This window comes from Chiloscyllium punctatum, chromosome 32 (genome assembly GCF_047496795.1).
Source record: "Chiloscyllium punctatum isolate Juve2018m chromosome 32, sChiPun1.3, whole genome shotgun sequence".
In the NCBI taxonomy this organism is placed as follows: Eukaryota; Metazoa; Chordata; class Chondrichthyes; order Orectolobiformes; family Hemiscylliidae; genus Chiloscyllium; species Chiloscyllium punctatum.
In genome coordinates this window covers 42,328,857-42,344,022 of record NC_092770.1, presented here as the reverse complement: position 1 = coordinate 42,344,022, position 15,166 = coordinate 42,328,857, and the positions used below count along the sequence as shown (strand labels likewise).

Genomic DNA, 15,166 nt, shown 5'->3' with positions numbered 1-15,166 from the left:
TAATTGGCAAATTGGGAACACTGTTTCTAAAGCACAAATTTTAAAAATGTGTGTTGGCTGTAACCCTTTAAGCACTGTTTCTAAAAGGTGATTTTTCTATAATGCGGTGTTGCACAAGAACACAACCATCGCGTTCTGGAAGAACTACCTGTATGCAAGGCAATGCTTGCCGAAAGAATCAAGAAGTAGCTGCTAAGCCTGTAACAAATTATTCAGTAACTAATCTTATTGCTGGTTGTAGGACCTTGTGTGCAATTAGGCTCTTGTCTTTCCCTACATTACAACAGTGACTGTACTTCAAAATGATTCATTGACTGTGAAATGCATTGGGAACTGCTGAGCTTATGCACAATGCCATAGAAATTTGAGTTTTTCTTTTGAATAAAATGTTGAATAAATACCTGTGATGGCTTAATGTGGTACATCAGCACCTGTATTCCAACCTGTTCATGGTACTTATGCAAGAAACAAATGGAGAATGGGGTGACTTGTGCCCGTTATTTCCTGTAGAGATGGTTTTAAATCGCCCACAGATTCCTGCAATATTTTCAGTCAATAGTAGATTAGTTATGCATGAGCAGCACCCAGGATCTTGAGAACATGGCCTTTCAGAGAGTTTAATTAGAAATGCCTGACAGAATGCAATCTTAACCTCAATCTAAAGTAAACAATTTTCGTTCTATTTTGCCTGTTGCTGCTGAATGACTTTTTAACCCTGAAATCCTTAAAACTTTAGTGGGACAGCATGGTTTAAATCCCAAATAAATGTGCTCAATTTGAAAAGGCAATGTTTATCCTTGCCTCGGGAGTTGCAAAAGTCATAAGAGGCATTCTGTGTTCCTACTGCAGGACTCCACTGCTAGATTTCCTGTCAGACTCTTCATGCTGCACATTGCTAGTTTCGTCCAACCTATGATCTTCCCTTTTCATAATCAGGAGCATCTGGCACTTCCGGACTTCAGGTTGCGACTGAGGTAGAGGGTATTGTTGACCTAGATGAAATCAGCAACTGTAAGGTTGCTGCTACCCATGCTATTGCCCTATTGTATTTTCGCAGGTTAAGGTGAATTGAGAGGCCCAGGAGCAAGTTGCTTATCCAATCTCTGAACAAAACAGACCGAGAAAGAGGGAGATAAAAGCAAATTGAGAGAATTACTAACCAGTTAGGGATGGAATTAGAACTGAGAAAATAAATCAAAAGAATTATTTCACCTTCCTTTTCTTCAAACTTGGAGGCAGACCTTTTTTTGAAACAATAATCTTAAAAAGCATAGGTTTAAACAGTGAGTTGTTAACATATGGTTAATGCAGATTCAGCATTAATTTACAAAACAGAGTGGGATGCAGACTTGAAAAGGTAAATAATTGCAGGAATTGGGAAAGAGTGGAGGTGAACAAAGTCTGTTCAAAGCATTGGCTGAATGATGTCTCTCAGGTCGATAATATTTTCTGATTTTATCCGAGCAACAATTGATCACTGTCCATTATCATGTGGCCTGTCTGCTTCTCAGCTCATATACAAGTACAAGGCTTAAGAATTGATTCAATCCAGTTTGATACTTCATTTCCAAAACCATCTTTTTGTTGTAGCTTCTTCCAGTTAAACTGTCAATGTGGAGAATTGTCGATAGTTTATTTTTGCTGCATGGAGCCATACAAATGGGTTGCAGCATTGCAGACTCTTTCCGCATGGTTCTTTTACAGTCAGCAGATGGGGAAGACTATTATCCCATCAGTCTCAGCTGAACTTAATTTAAAAAAAGATAGGCTTTTAATATTATGAGTAGCATAAACCAGGCCCTTAACTTCTCTGCTGGCACCTGAGGCAATGCTTATGTTACAACTCCAATGAAGTCACTTCAAAGTAACTGCTATATGTCCAAAGCTTTTAAGATGAGTGTTGCTGACAGAGGATTTGTGACCAGTTGAGCCAGCTGCTTAATCCTACTCATTTCAAACTGGAAAATTTAAGAAAGTAATAACAAACCAAAGCAATTCATTTATTTTTAAGTTACTTTCATTCTTTTTCATTCCTTTTAATTTAGTGTTCTTGTATGTTGGCCAGGATTAGTATCTAGGAGCCTTTGAGTATGCAGCAATTGCTTCATTAACATTTAGTTTGTATTTCTGTGTGTAGACATCTGCATATATTGTGTCTACACTACTGTTAACTATGATCAAGGACATTCCGTTCTGCGCCAACTACATTCCCAACTACCATTCTCAAATATAAATGTGAGAACCCATTGCACCTTAGTCAGAGATTGATGCCTCATCAATAAAAGAAGAACAAAACAGAAAATACGATCACCACCAGGATTCCCGATTGTGATGCTTCCTCAGCGGGACCTGTGAGCACCCATTGTGGTAGAAAGCAATTGCTGATGCCCAGTTTTCTAACTTGTGCCCCCAGTGTGTATCCGGAATATTGAAGTAGGAAATGCTGGCTGCTGTGATGAATGGGTGTTATCATTAAATAATGAAAGGATATGGGTGAATTTATTTATAATTTTTGCTATCGAAGTGTTTCTTTTTCCTGGAACAATATCCAAATATTTATAGAATTTCTTTATTAAGATTGGAAACTTTTTTGTTTCCCCACTGTGAGGCATCCCTGGAGACCAGCCAATCTTTCATTGTGCACCAGCCTTTAATGTGCTTTCTGTATTGATACTTTGCAATAACTTAAAGGCCACGTATAGGGAGAAGACAAAATAGATGTAAAATAATAATTGAGGAGGTAAGTTACCCTGGATTATAGCCTGTCACTCCTGCAGTTCTAAAAATGCAAGCTAATTGAATAGGAGGCATTGACACATGGTCTGGAGATTGGTAATGCCAATCGCTCTCAATGTTATCTTCACCAATCAGCAGAAGCTGCCTTTAAAAAGCTAAATGTTCAACTGGGAGAAGGTCATACCATGACAGCAGGAATTGGCAGTAGCAGCTCTTTGATTACTTGTCCCAGCTAACACGCAACTTCTTCTTCACAACAATGTCCCTGCATTTTCTTTATTGAATCCTTATAGTGCAGATAGAGGCCAATCAGCCCATCAAATCAGCACTGACCCTCTGATGAGTACTCCACCCACACCCTATTGCCATAACCTCGCATTTATCATGATTAATCCACCTAGTTTGCACATCACTAGACACAATGGGACAATTTAGCATGGCCAATCCACATAACCTAAACATCTTTCAATAGTGGGAGGAAACCGGACCAGCCAGAGGTAAGCTATGCAGACACTGGGAGAATGTGCACACTCTACACAGACAGTCACACAAGGCTGGAATTGAACTCAGGACCCTGGTGCTGTGGGGCAGCAGCAGTAACTACTAAACCACTATGCTAACTCCTCCATGTCCATTCTCCATGTCCACAATCCTCCTCACATTTTCATCTGTGTTTCTTGGCTTTGGAATGTAATCCGGTTCACCAGATCATTCTTCCTACCCAACGCAGCCCCCAATGTTCAAGCTTTCAATACTCACTGTGAGCTGATTAATGCACATGACTTGCCAGCTTCTACCAGATTGTTTTGCACACGAGGACAGCCAGACATCTCCTACATATAAACAGTATGTTTTGTGCTGACGCAGGCACAGATATCTTTGGGCTCTTGGCTTGCTCTTAGCATTCATTGAATTTGGTGCTTATTACAGGCTGCTACGACCCTCTCTGGCTTGTATTGTTTTATTAGTGCACTAGGGTCATGAATACTCAGTTACAAGGTGTCAACCCCTGTGGGTTAGCTTGCGTTTTTAGCACTGCAGGAGAGACGGGCAGATTGTGATGAGGGAAACCACTGTACAACAAATGCCTTCAGTCAGATAGGAGGTAAACATGTGGCTGTGTGGCACATGCTCAGTTCCAGAGCTTCAGCCAACAAACTGCATGTGCTTTCAACAAATTGTGATGTGTGAAAATCAAAGGAAAATGGTTCTTTGTGGGGTTAAGTGGTAAAATAATCTGTCATTGGGTACTGCCAGTCAATCAAAAGGCTCCTCCTACTATACTACAGACAGTTAGCCATGATTGTACCATTCCTGGAGCCTGACTGTGGTCAGTGTGAAAGTGGGCCTCTTTTCCCTCATTTACATCCAGCAGCAGCCTTCCTAAGGCTGACTGAGAGATCCTGGGCCCTTTGGCCTTCTAGACTTCTGGGAAACCTGGGTAAGACATCAGTATTATTAAGTTAGTCAACAGAACTTCAATGGTGAGAACTTCCAGCTGGCCTTTGTATTGTTCCTTTCCTAATGTTACAAAACCTCAATGGCTGTTTCCTCTACACAAGAGCCTTGTGACACTTTGAAAACCCCTGATGGCTGCAGATTGTAAATCTGTGTCACTACCACATATAATGTCATTCCTTATTGATGGTTTTAATTGATGTGATGATGTATTAATTATAAGGTCTGTCACTGTATAAACTAATTGCTCTAGAAGAGGCAGGTTGTTTCTGAACTAACACTGACACATCCACATTTTATTTATCTCCAACTCTTTGCGAGGCAGTCAGTCTATTTTCAGGGTTCTTACCGATGAACATCTCGTGTTGCCCAAAACTGACCGGTTCCCACCACCCCAAGAACAAGGGTAAGTGAGACCAAGAGATAATGTTCCGTTTCTGCTTGGTCTGCACTTTGCACCTCTCCCTCAGTGGCCAGGCTAGATCCTGTTGTTAAGTCTTTAGGGCATCTTGTTCCAACATTTCACATGACCGTACCTACCTTTAAGCAAGACTGGCAAATCAGAGAGGACAGGCTCCTTTCAGGATGTAGCATAGCTGCAGCAAAGAAGCAATGGGTATGAGAACAAGTTTGTTTATAGATGCTTTTCTCTTACAGTTTTCACAGCTGATAAAGATCTCCCAAACCCTGACTCCAGCCAAGTTCCCACTTATCGAGCAGACATTCTTCCCCAACCACAGAGAAATGGTGAGTATCACCCAAACTGTCTCTTCAGACTTTTAAATGGCGGTATGACTGTCTGATGTTTGTACTTTTTGACTGATGGAGAGAAAGATTAGCAAAGCTTTCTTTTTTTAGTTTTCATTCAGAATACTCTGAACAATGAGTGATTTTCTACAGGATTTTATACGTCTAAAACCCACATGCTTTCAGTTTAATCTAAATCTAGGCTTTTCTCAGTCATTTCAAAGCGTACCCATGATCACTTTTTGTTTACTTCAGCATTTAACTATCTTTAAATCACAAATAAAATTTCACTTTTCCTTTGGTTGTTATTGCGAGGAGGTTTCAGATGGGTTCAGTAGATCAGTTTGTCCATTATGAAAGTATTGTTCCCATTTTACTGACTCACTACATTTAATCCCAATACCATCACTTCCTCCCCACCCCCCCCCCCACCCCCAGCTCCCAACACCCCCATGTTTTTTTTCCTCCTTAAATGACACAATTTGACAAAAATTTCCAGATCCACAGGGACTTGCACAGCCTAGTTGTTTCCTGCTCTCATGCACTAAGACCCCCTGGAAAGCAGTGAGAGCTGATTTTTTCCATTCCCTAATCTGCATGCACCTCAGCTGCTCTCTTGGCTAAGATCAGAGAACTCACATAGACCAGGGACAGAACTCTGATCGGTATTAATTAAACTCCCTACAGCATAAGAGTGTATTTTCTATTGCAAAATGGTCCTTCATATTCTGTATATCCCAAGACAGTCTCACTTCATTCATGATTTGGAGGTGCCGGTCTTGGACTGGGGTGTACAAAGTTTTTAAAAATTCACACAACACCAGGTTATAGTCCAACAGATTTATTTGGAAGCACTAGCTTTCAGAACACTGCTCCTTCATCCACCTGATTGTGTTTGGGCTGATCACAGTTCAGGTTATTAATTATTTCATATAGGAACAGTTCTCTGGTAACGTCATTGTCGAGTACAGTTTTGCTTTGTGGAAAGTCAGTGCATTTCAATGGAAGAGAAGTATCCAAAGCCAGAGCTCTCTAGGTTTCTGCCATTCAAAAAGCCAGAACATAAGGGATTTCCTGAAACACTTTTTGAAAGATATGACCTGGAATACCTTCCACGCTCTTTATCCAAGGAAAAAGTCCTTACTAGCAGCTCATACATACTTCTGTTCAGTCCTGGACTTGCTAATCTTAAGGATTCGTGTTCCTAGTTTCTATTTTACTTTAATTTAATCTATTTTCTTTTGTCTGTACAGGTTTAATAAATGGGAAACAATAATTTAATTATTCCAGAAATATTTATAAAGCTTCTGGTTTTTGCTTCATGTTCTTCATATTCACATGCTCATATATGTGCACATCACATTACACATGTTCTTATTTTACTACCATACCAATTCCCCACTCAGAGAATTAAACATGCAATTTAGGATGATGCCGTCTAGACCAGAGGTGAGTGTACCGAAGGTTGATTGGTCCCTTCCTGCCATTGCACAGTCACAGGAATCCAGATTAAATATTGTATTAAGGGAAACCTGCTACTTACTTTCCAAGATTAATCTGCATCATGGTCTTGGACGAAGTTCATCTTGAGAAATGCTCAGTTTTCCCTGTCATTGTCTATACTCCTCCAGCCTTAGCCTGATAACATCAACTATACAATTGATGTTAGTCTCTTCCAGGGAGAAGAGAGAAAATACAATGTAATTCTTCACTTTTAATGAGACTCTTGGGAACAGTAATACACTAAATGAACAAATTGTCAATAAAGGAGGAAAAGAGAGGCAGAGACTGAGTTACTGTGATAGAAATAATAGTAATTTTACTGTTTAGATGACACTGTAAAAGTGACGTTGGAAAGTTTTTTTTAAAGAACTTACATTCATGACATATAAAATTCACAAATAATGCAGAGAAATCTGCAAACAATGTAAATTCAGTGATAAGTACATTCCTCCAAGAAAGCTTTATTTCATTTAATTGGTTTCTCGCTCTTTCGAAGTTCCTTCAGCCATTAAATCATGCTGTTATTGGGCAGATAGATTCGCAGACTCATAGATACACACAAACACGTACACAGACAACCCACTCTTGCTGTGTGCCTACAGTAGGTAGATACATTGCATGTATATTTACATAAACCAGGCAAACTCAGGAAAAAAAACAATTAATTTTACAAAGATAAATCAAATTAAATGTTTAAAAAGTGTTTTTAGTTATCTTGTTCCCCACCAATATTCTGCCTGTTACTTATCCAGCTTTGAAAAGCACATTATCCAGACATGACAATACTTTTAATGTAATTATATATATTCATATGAATGAAATGCCCACTCATACAGAAGTGTACTGTATAAAATATAGCTTATGTCAGTAATCAATATATTTTTGAAGAGAGTTATATAGGTACATGTTTATTTATGCTCCAAATTTATAGGTGTGTATTTTTTTCAGAATGTCCATTGATTGATGTTGTAACCAACGTACAAATATAAGAAGCAGTCTGGGGTTTAATCATCAGTGATAAAGTGGAGGTGTACAGGGGGTCTGCAAAACCAGATGACAGTTATTTATATTGTATGACACAACAGTTATATCATCTTAGTTGGCTCACATCAGATGTGCTGCTCTACTTTCTAACTGGTGGTACAAATAGTTCATTAGAGATGTTCAGCAAATGTGAGAAAGATGCTCCCTATCGTTTCAGGCATGGAACATTCTTTGTGAGCATAGGGGCTTTGTCACTATATAACAACTCCAGGAAGTTTTCAAAGTTGTGATGTTTGCACATTACATTTCTCGTAGCCCTTATTTTGTTTCTTTTGTTGCTGAAGCAGTTAGGGAATGTTATATTAAATATATCACATAAATGCAAAATTTTGTTGGTTGCCAATTTTGTTTTTCAAACATCTTTGCTCTCATGGTGAGTATACACTGCAATCTACAACATGATGGCCCAAGAAAGGTCCTGTTGAAAGACAGGAAATTCTTTGGGACATTGAACCCCACTCTCCTGTGGGCATTTAGATGCAGCAAGGAGAGGTGGTGTCATTGGTGGTCGTGATGATGGGGATTGGAAATTGGATGGAGAAGCCATAGTAGGTCTTCAAACATTTTCCACTGAATTTTCACCCACTATCGAGTGGAATATGAGAAGGGTATGCCATTGTAAAGTCTAACATCATTTTATTATAGAGGATTGAAATCTTTGCCAATAGTTGGAGCATTGTGATTCTACAATTACATTTGTTTCATTAAAAATAAGAAACTAGTACCTTTTATTGCATGGCAGCTCAGAAGGCACTTAGATCTTCATGAGCGCAGCCACTGGCAGGAGAGCAGATTGCCTTCTTTTGGTTGTTTGCCACGGTATATAAAAGCCAATGACAGTATCGATGCTCCTTTCTTCCACTGGCAGCACAGAAAACAAAAATCTGCAGGTGCCACTCTGCTGTTTATACAGTGGAGCTGTTGTCAATTATGTAAATGCAGCAAGTCTCTCTCTGTCCAAAGGGCTTAGTGATTTTGAGACTGACTCCCCAGGTCAGATGTAGGGATGTAGTACAATTTCTCTAAAATTCAAATGTTTTTAAGCATAAAGAGAAAATCACCTTTCAGGCATACACCAGACAGATTTTAGGATTTTTATTTCCCTCACAGCACTGTAGAATAAACTCTGTTACGTATTTTGAAAATGCATTCTAATACCAAATAAGTGATCTATGTAACAACAAATAATGTTGTAATTTGAATATTTTTTCTAATTAAATAAAGGAAAAAAAAATCAAAAAAATTGCCTGAAACATTTGGGCCACCTGTGTGCCACATTTATAAAGGGCAGTAGCAGTTGCATATGGCACAGGACACTGATAATAAAATGTACCTAAAGCTCATTGATATATTTTTTTGCTGCAAGGAGCATGTCTGAAGCAAGATTGATTGGTATGGAGACAAATAGCCCATGCACTGGACGCATTAAGAATAATTCTGAGAAAACAGAAAAATGGCCTAGAAGTCTGTGTTTGATGTGCTAATGCTGGGAATAGACAGGTATTACATCATGGCTGTGTCACACAAGATGGCCACCCTTGCCAGCCAGCATGTGTACAGAGGATTTTCCCTTTCAGGGGTCTGTGGCATTGATCCTGGTTTTGTCCGGGGGTGCTGCACCTCTGTACCAACTGCAGTAGCCTTCCTTTTGCCGGATGCATACATAGTGCTTAGCCTGGTGCCCCATGTATCCCTGGTCAGACAACATATCAGTCCACAGGCACTCATTCTTTGCGGTCACAAAACATGGCAGATAATAACAAGGTTTGATCTGGAGAGATAAGAATGACATGGAAGAATGTTAGATTTCTTAGAGTGAACACATTGTCTTCAGGTCTGTTTATTTCAAACTCTTATACTGAATATTCATATGTGGAATAAGTGTAATAATTAAACAGAAGCATTTTAGCTAAACAGTATGTGGACATTGGATTAATATCAGAAAATGTACAGTTAGTTACACTGGGTTCTTCTTGTGTCACCCCAAATATCCTTCACTCATTTAAATTAGCTATTGTTTGAGTTAATTCCTCCCATTATCACTATATGAGCTACTGTTTCTTTCTAATTACTCCATTCTTAAGCACATTAGCAGATACACAACTGTAAATCTGTTACACTGGATGGGTGGTTAAGCAGTAAAGTGCTGTGTCTATGAAAATATATGTACCTTGCAATTGCAACCATGCTGGTAACGATGATTCAGACCCTTGCGTTGTGACAGGGTTAATTTCTCCCATGGCACAATGAAATTACACACTCCAGTATAGACTTTCCCATCATAAACTCTACCTGTTCATGAAGAAAAGAAAAGGATTTTAAGTATGTGCTTCTTTTAACATTTTCCATCAATGCTTAAAATTATTCTAATGTTCAGAGACCTTGGAGTGCAGGTTCATAGCTCCTTGAAAGTGGAGTCACAGGTAGATAGGATAGTGAAGAAGGCGTTTGGTATGCTTTCTTTTATTGGTCAGAGTATTGAGTACAGGAGTTGGGAGGTCGTTGGGAGGACATTGGTTAGGCCACTGTTGCAATATTGTGTGCAGGTCTGGTCTCCTTCCTATCGGAAAGAGGTTGTGAAACTTGAAAGGGTTCAGAAAAAATTTACAAGGATGTTGCCAGGGTTGGAGGATTTGAGCTACAGGGAAAGGATGAACAGGCTGGGGCTGTTTTCCCAGCAGCGTCGGAGGCTGAGGGGTGACCTTATAGAGGTTTACAAAATAATGAGGGACATGGATAGGATAAATAGGCAAAGTCTTTTCCCTGGGGTCAGGGAATCCAGAACTAGAGGGCATAGGTTTAGGGTGAGAGGGGAAAGATATAAAAGAGACCTAAGGGGCAACTTTTTCACGCGGAGGGTGGTACGTGTATGGAATGAGCTGCCAGAGGATGTGGTGGAGGCTGATACAATTGCAACATTTAAGAGGCATTTGGGTGGGTATATGAATAGGAGGGGTTTGGAGGAATATGGGCCGGGTGCTGGCAGGTAGGACTAGATTGGGTTGGGATATCTGTTCATCATGGACAAGTTGGACCGAAGGGTTTGTTTCCATGCTGTACATCTCTATGACAGTAAGAGCTGCTCCAGATTCTCAAAGACTACTTTTTGATTCTTTTTATAGCTATTATTTGGTGTTCAAGTGTTCCCTTTTCAATCTCACCAACTTCTTTATAAAATGATGCAGTCATTTAGTAACAATACCTTCTGTATTTGTGTCAATAGATGGTTGAATTTGGACTCACACAGAAACAGAATTGAAAGAATGCATCAGTATCCCAATAATCATCATCACTCCATTAAAATTAAAGCCACAACACATTTCTGAAATATCACAGTGTTCAATTAGCACTGGATAACAGGCATAAGTTGGAGACAGCGCTTTTTTTTGAAAAAAAGCGGCTGATATACTTTCCTGCTCAAAAAGCAATCACTTTAAACCCTGTCTTTGCAGACTAGTGAGGTCAAAGCTAAACTGTTTGAAATTTGACTTCAACACAGTCACTGCATTTAAAATAATTCATTGTAAAGCTAGTATGACAACACAAATGCAATTCTTAATGAAATAATTCTGATCAATATTAAATTGTACAACTGACATCTTATAAAAAAGTGTTCACTATTATCACAATCATTATCATTTTCTCCATTTGGTACCTCCTGAACTCCTGCAGCCTTCACTTAGAAATTCTGTGTCCCTTTGAAAGGAATTGTTTACCTCGGATTTCCTGTTCCCAGACAGGTAAGTATTCATGCGATGAAATGTTTGAAACCGTTTTCTCTTTTTTTTTGTAACCTCTGTTCCCCTTTTTGCAGACCAAGCCCCTCCACTTTCCCCACTAGGTAACTTCACTGTCCAGGTCCATGCAGAACCTGGTGAGCAATGGTTTGGAGAGGATGGTGGTGAAAGGTCGAGAAGGGAATTTCTTGATGTTTTTGTGTGGCATGGCTTTGGAGAGGGAGGATGGAGAAGGTAATTTCCTGCTGCTGCAAAACCGATAACCTCTATAGCTTCCTGTCAGAAGGGTCAGTACAAATCAATCAAATCATCCCCAATGACATTGTTTCCATGTGTGTTTTTTTTTTACATTTTCTAATGGTTTCTGCCAGTCCCAACAATACTGAAGTATCAGATACTGGTGTTTTCAGTCTTGATAATGATGGAAAATGTGATGCATGACCCCTGAGGGTTTTCACGAATGAAACCACCTCTACCTGCCAGTGTGGCCTGGGATCCCTCAGAACAAATCAGTCAGGTCAACACATAAGCTCTTATTTATAATTGATTTTCACCTACTGTCGTCCTCGCATTATCCCCCAAATTCCTTTCTCCTCAAAACACAATTTAGGTCATGATCTCACCACCCATTTATACTGTGTGCCATTTCCTAGTAACTTGTTCACAATTGTGTGAAAACATTCTGCTTGATTCCCCTTCTTACTCAGTGCTCCAATATTTAACCATGACATTTGAACCTTGCAGTGAATAATTAACCTACATAGGTTTTGTAAATTTCCTTTACACTCCTGTAAATGCAATGTAACTTTAAGACCTTATTTTCCAAAGAAAGAGATCAAGGTTATCTACTCCATGCATTCCGTCAACTTCAATTCTTAATACTTGGAATTATCTTTAATGATCAGTTGTGTATCTTTTCTAAGGTCAAAGGATGTGCTGGAGTCACCTATTCATATAATCAAACACAATAAAAGAAGCTCATTTGACCTTTAGTACTGAGGCAACTGTGAAATGGCTTTCCAATTAGTTTCACTTCCATTTTCATGGGCCATCTGATGATAGGTTTGGTGTCTTGTTGTGGGATTTCAATGGTCTTGCTACTTCAGGTGTGTCAAGCAGTCTGTCTTCTGTCTTGCAATAGGTTAAAAGCTGGATGCCAGGTTGATGTTTGTTTAAACATGAACCTAAAGCATCGTCAGTGGGCCAAAGTCTTTTTGATTGTATGATTTATTCATCTCATTTATTTGTTCATTTTTATTGCAATCACAAGATGTTGCATTAGACTGAACGTTACACAATTCAAATGCGTAGTGTTCATAGGCATACAATGACTTTCTGAATAGATATTACAAAGGCTGCATGTGACTGAAATGGAGAGTGAACTGGAATGACGTTTGGAGCTCTTGTCATTGGTGTATTTAATAAATAAATATTTACAACTTAGTATAAGTCCTCCCTGCTTTGAACCCTTGGGTACAATGTTGGGTTCATGAAAATCAAACTGATGCCAAATTTCCCCAGTAAAGAAGTTCTTTGTCAAAAAGCACATTCCAGTCAATCTTCTGCAACCTCGGGGATAAGCCTGAATCAACATTTTTTGAATTTATCAAAGGCATCTTTCAAAGATTGTTTTAAAAATCAAATACACTGTATATGGTTACAGTTTAAGTTTTGTTAAACGGTGCCTTTTACCTGTGATGAGATACTGGAACTTGTTCACCTGAAGCCGGACACCACACAGACTCTCTGCAGCTTCGGTATAGACATACTGAACATGGTGTATTTTGTTGAAACCACGGTACATCTTTGGAAGAGAGAAACCCATTGTCAACTACAATCCAGACAGTCAGTTTCATGACAAAAGAATGCAAATGTAGCATTAATGCACTGGAAAACTGAAACAATCACATCGAATGCTGGAGAAACTCAGCAGGTCTGACAGCATCGGTGGAGAGAGAGAGAGAGAGAGAGAGAGAGTTAATTTTTTGAATCTGGTATTAATCTTTTTCAGAACTGAAGAAGAACTGAAGTTTCTGAAGAAGTCACACTGGACTCAAAACATTAACTCTGTTCATTTCTCCACAGATGCTGCCAGACCTGCTGAGTTTCTCCAGCATTCTCTGTGTTTGTTTCAGATTTACAGCACCCGCAACATCATCCCCTCACTCAAAATTGTTTTGTAATTTGCTTTTAATTTGTAAAAGTTGAGTTCAAATATCAGAGCTGTGGTAGTATGACTTGCATTTTTTTTAATGCAATAAAATGTCTCAGAGACCTTTACTGGGGTGTATAAAGCAACATGTGACATCAAGCTACATCAAGAAGAACAAGCACTTGGCCAAGGAGGTATACTTAAGGAGTGCCTTAAAAAGGACGAAAGTGAGATAGTCATATACAGGTATACACATGCCACACAGATATCTCGGGGTTGTATAGTTGGATGAGATTATGAAGTTTCTGGGGCAGAGGAGGTGGATAAGGCAATGGAAGGATTTGAAAATTAGGAGGAGAATTTTAAGATCATCATATTGCTTGATTGTGAAATAATGTGTTCAGGCAACACGGCTGCGAAGGGAATGCTGTGGGCTAGGACACAAGCAGTAGAGTCAAGGACAACCTCAAGTTTTCTGAGGCCAGGTCTGCATTGAAATAGTTGAGTCTGGAGGAGAGAAAAGCATGGTTAAGGATCTCAGCAGATGAGATAAAACTGGGCGAAGTCAACATTACGGAGCTGAAAATGGTTCATCGTAGTGTTTGTGAAAATGTGAAATCGGAGGCTCATTTGGGATCAAATCTAACATCACAAATTGACTGAGTTTCAAACTGTTGCTAGGGTGAGGGTTTGAGTTGGTAGCTAGGGAAGGGAGCTCGGAGCAGGGACTAAACACAATGCCTTCCATCTTTCCATTATTTTATCAGAGAAAGTTTTTGCTCAATACGAACTGGATTTCCAGTAACAAATCTGGTAATTTAGGAACAATAGAGCAATTGACAACCCTTGTAGTGAGAGAGCTGGGTATTGTCGGTATCCATATGAAAACAAACGTGTTTTTGGAGATTGGCACCAAAAGGCAGCACAGAGATGAGAAGGAGAGGTTGAGTTTCATAACAAAAGGTTATCTGAAATAGTTAAAAATATGTTGAAATTGAGTTTCATTTATTTTAAAGACTATAATAAAATTTAATTGGAAGGGAAAAATAAGTCTGGAGAGCATTACATCGTAACAAGGAGGAGTTTGTTTTCAGCAGCTCTTCATTGGCTTGGCAATTAGTCACTTTACCACATGTATAAAATGGGCAATGCTCTATGATATCGTGAGGTCTGATGCTAAAAACATATTACTATATTTAAAACTTGCTACGTTTTTTAAACTTTGTTTGAAAGAAATAAAAATGTCATATTTATATAAACACAGTACAATGTGGCAGATATTGCAACAAACACAGTGCTGTATAAGCTTGGTGAGAGTCAGCTAGAAAAGTAAACTGAGCTCTTTAGAAGAGTTTGTTGGAGGAAGTAAATTTGGACAAAGATGCCAGTGCCTCAGTGATATTTTTTTAACATGCATCATATTTCAACATTAAAAGACATGACTTCAGAGCCTGGTATTACTAAATCCTTGGAGATTACCTGCTTAGAAATGGTGTCAGATTCTGTCAGATAAATTGACATTAGCACTTCCTAAAGGTATTGAAATCAATCCTTTCCGTTAAGGTAATATATTTGACTTCAATGTTTTCAATTTATTTTGCATGAATGTGTAATCCCTGGAGAAAGGTCATCCCCACCCTGATGTTCACAGTGAAGCCGAGTACACACCTGTCCACTGAAAGTGTTACCAGCAGATGGGGGAGCAGCAGGAAATGCCATCCAGGCATTTCACAATGCTGCTGTTCATCTGACTGTCCCTGTGTGTACCTGCCATCTGTTAAGGGATGGG

The 15,166-nt window shown here is 39.1% G+C and overlaps 2 protein-coding genes across 3 annotated transcripts in view; one reads left to right on the top strand and one right to left on the bottom strand.

Annotated features, from left to right (window-relative positions):
- Positions 1 to 15,166, top strand: part of LOC140458103 (synapsin-3-like) — a 268,932-nt gene that overhangs the window by 147,987 nt on the left and 105,779 nt on the right. For both annotated transcript variants that reach the window (XM_072552177.1, XM_072552178.1), the window contains exon 6: positions 4,852 to 4,941. In XM_072552177.1, coding sequence (XP_072408278.1) covers positions 4,852 to 4,941 — 90 coding nt within the window. The remainder of the gene's footprint in view (positions 1 to 4,851; positions 4,942 to 15,166) is intronic.
- The window catches only part of LOC140458102 (metalloproteinase inhibitor 3), a 33,160-nt gene continuing 24,728 nt past the window's right edge, over positions 6,735 to 15,166 (bottom strand). The window contains exons 3-5 of the mRNA XM_072552176.1: positions 12,918 to 13,029; positions 9,659 to 9,780; positions 6,735 to 9,259 (exon numbers count right to left, since the gene is read on the bottom strand). Coding sequence (XP_072408277.1) covers positions 9,062 to 9,259; positions 9,659 to 9,780; positions 12,918 to 13,029 — 432 coding nt within the window. The 3' untranslated portion in view covers positions 6,735 to 9,061. The remainder of the gene's footprint in view (positions 9,260 to 9,658; positions 9,781 to 12,917; positions 13,030 to 15,166) is intronic.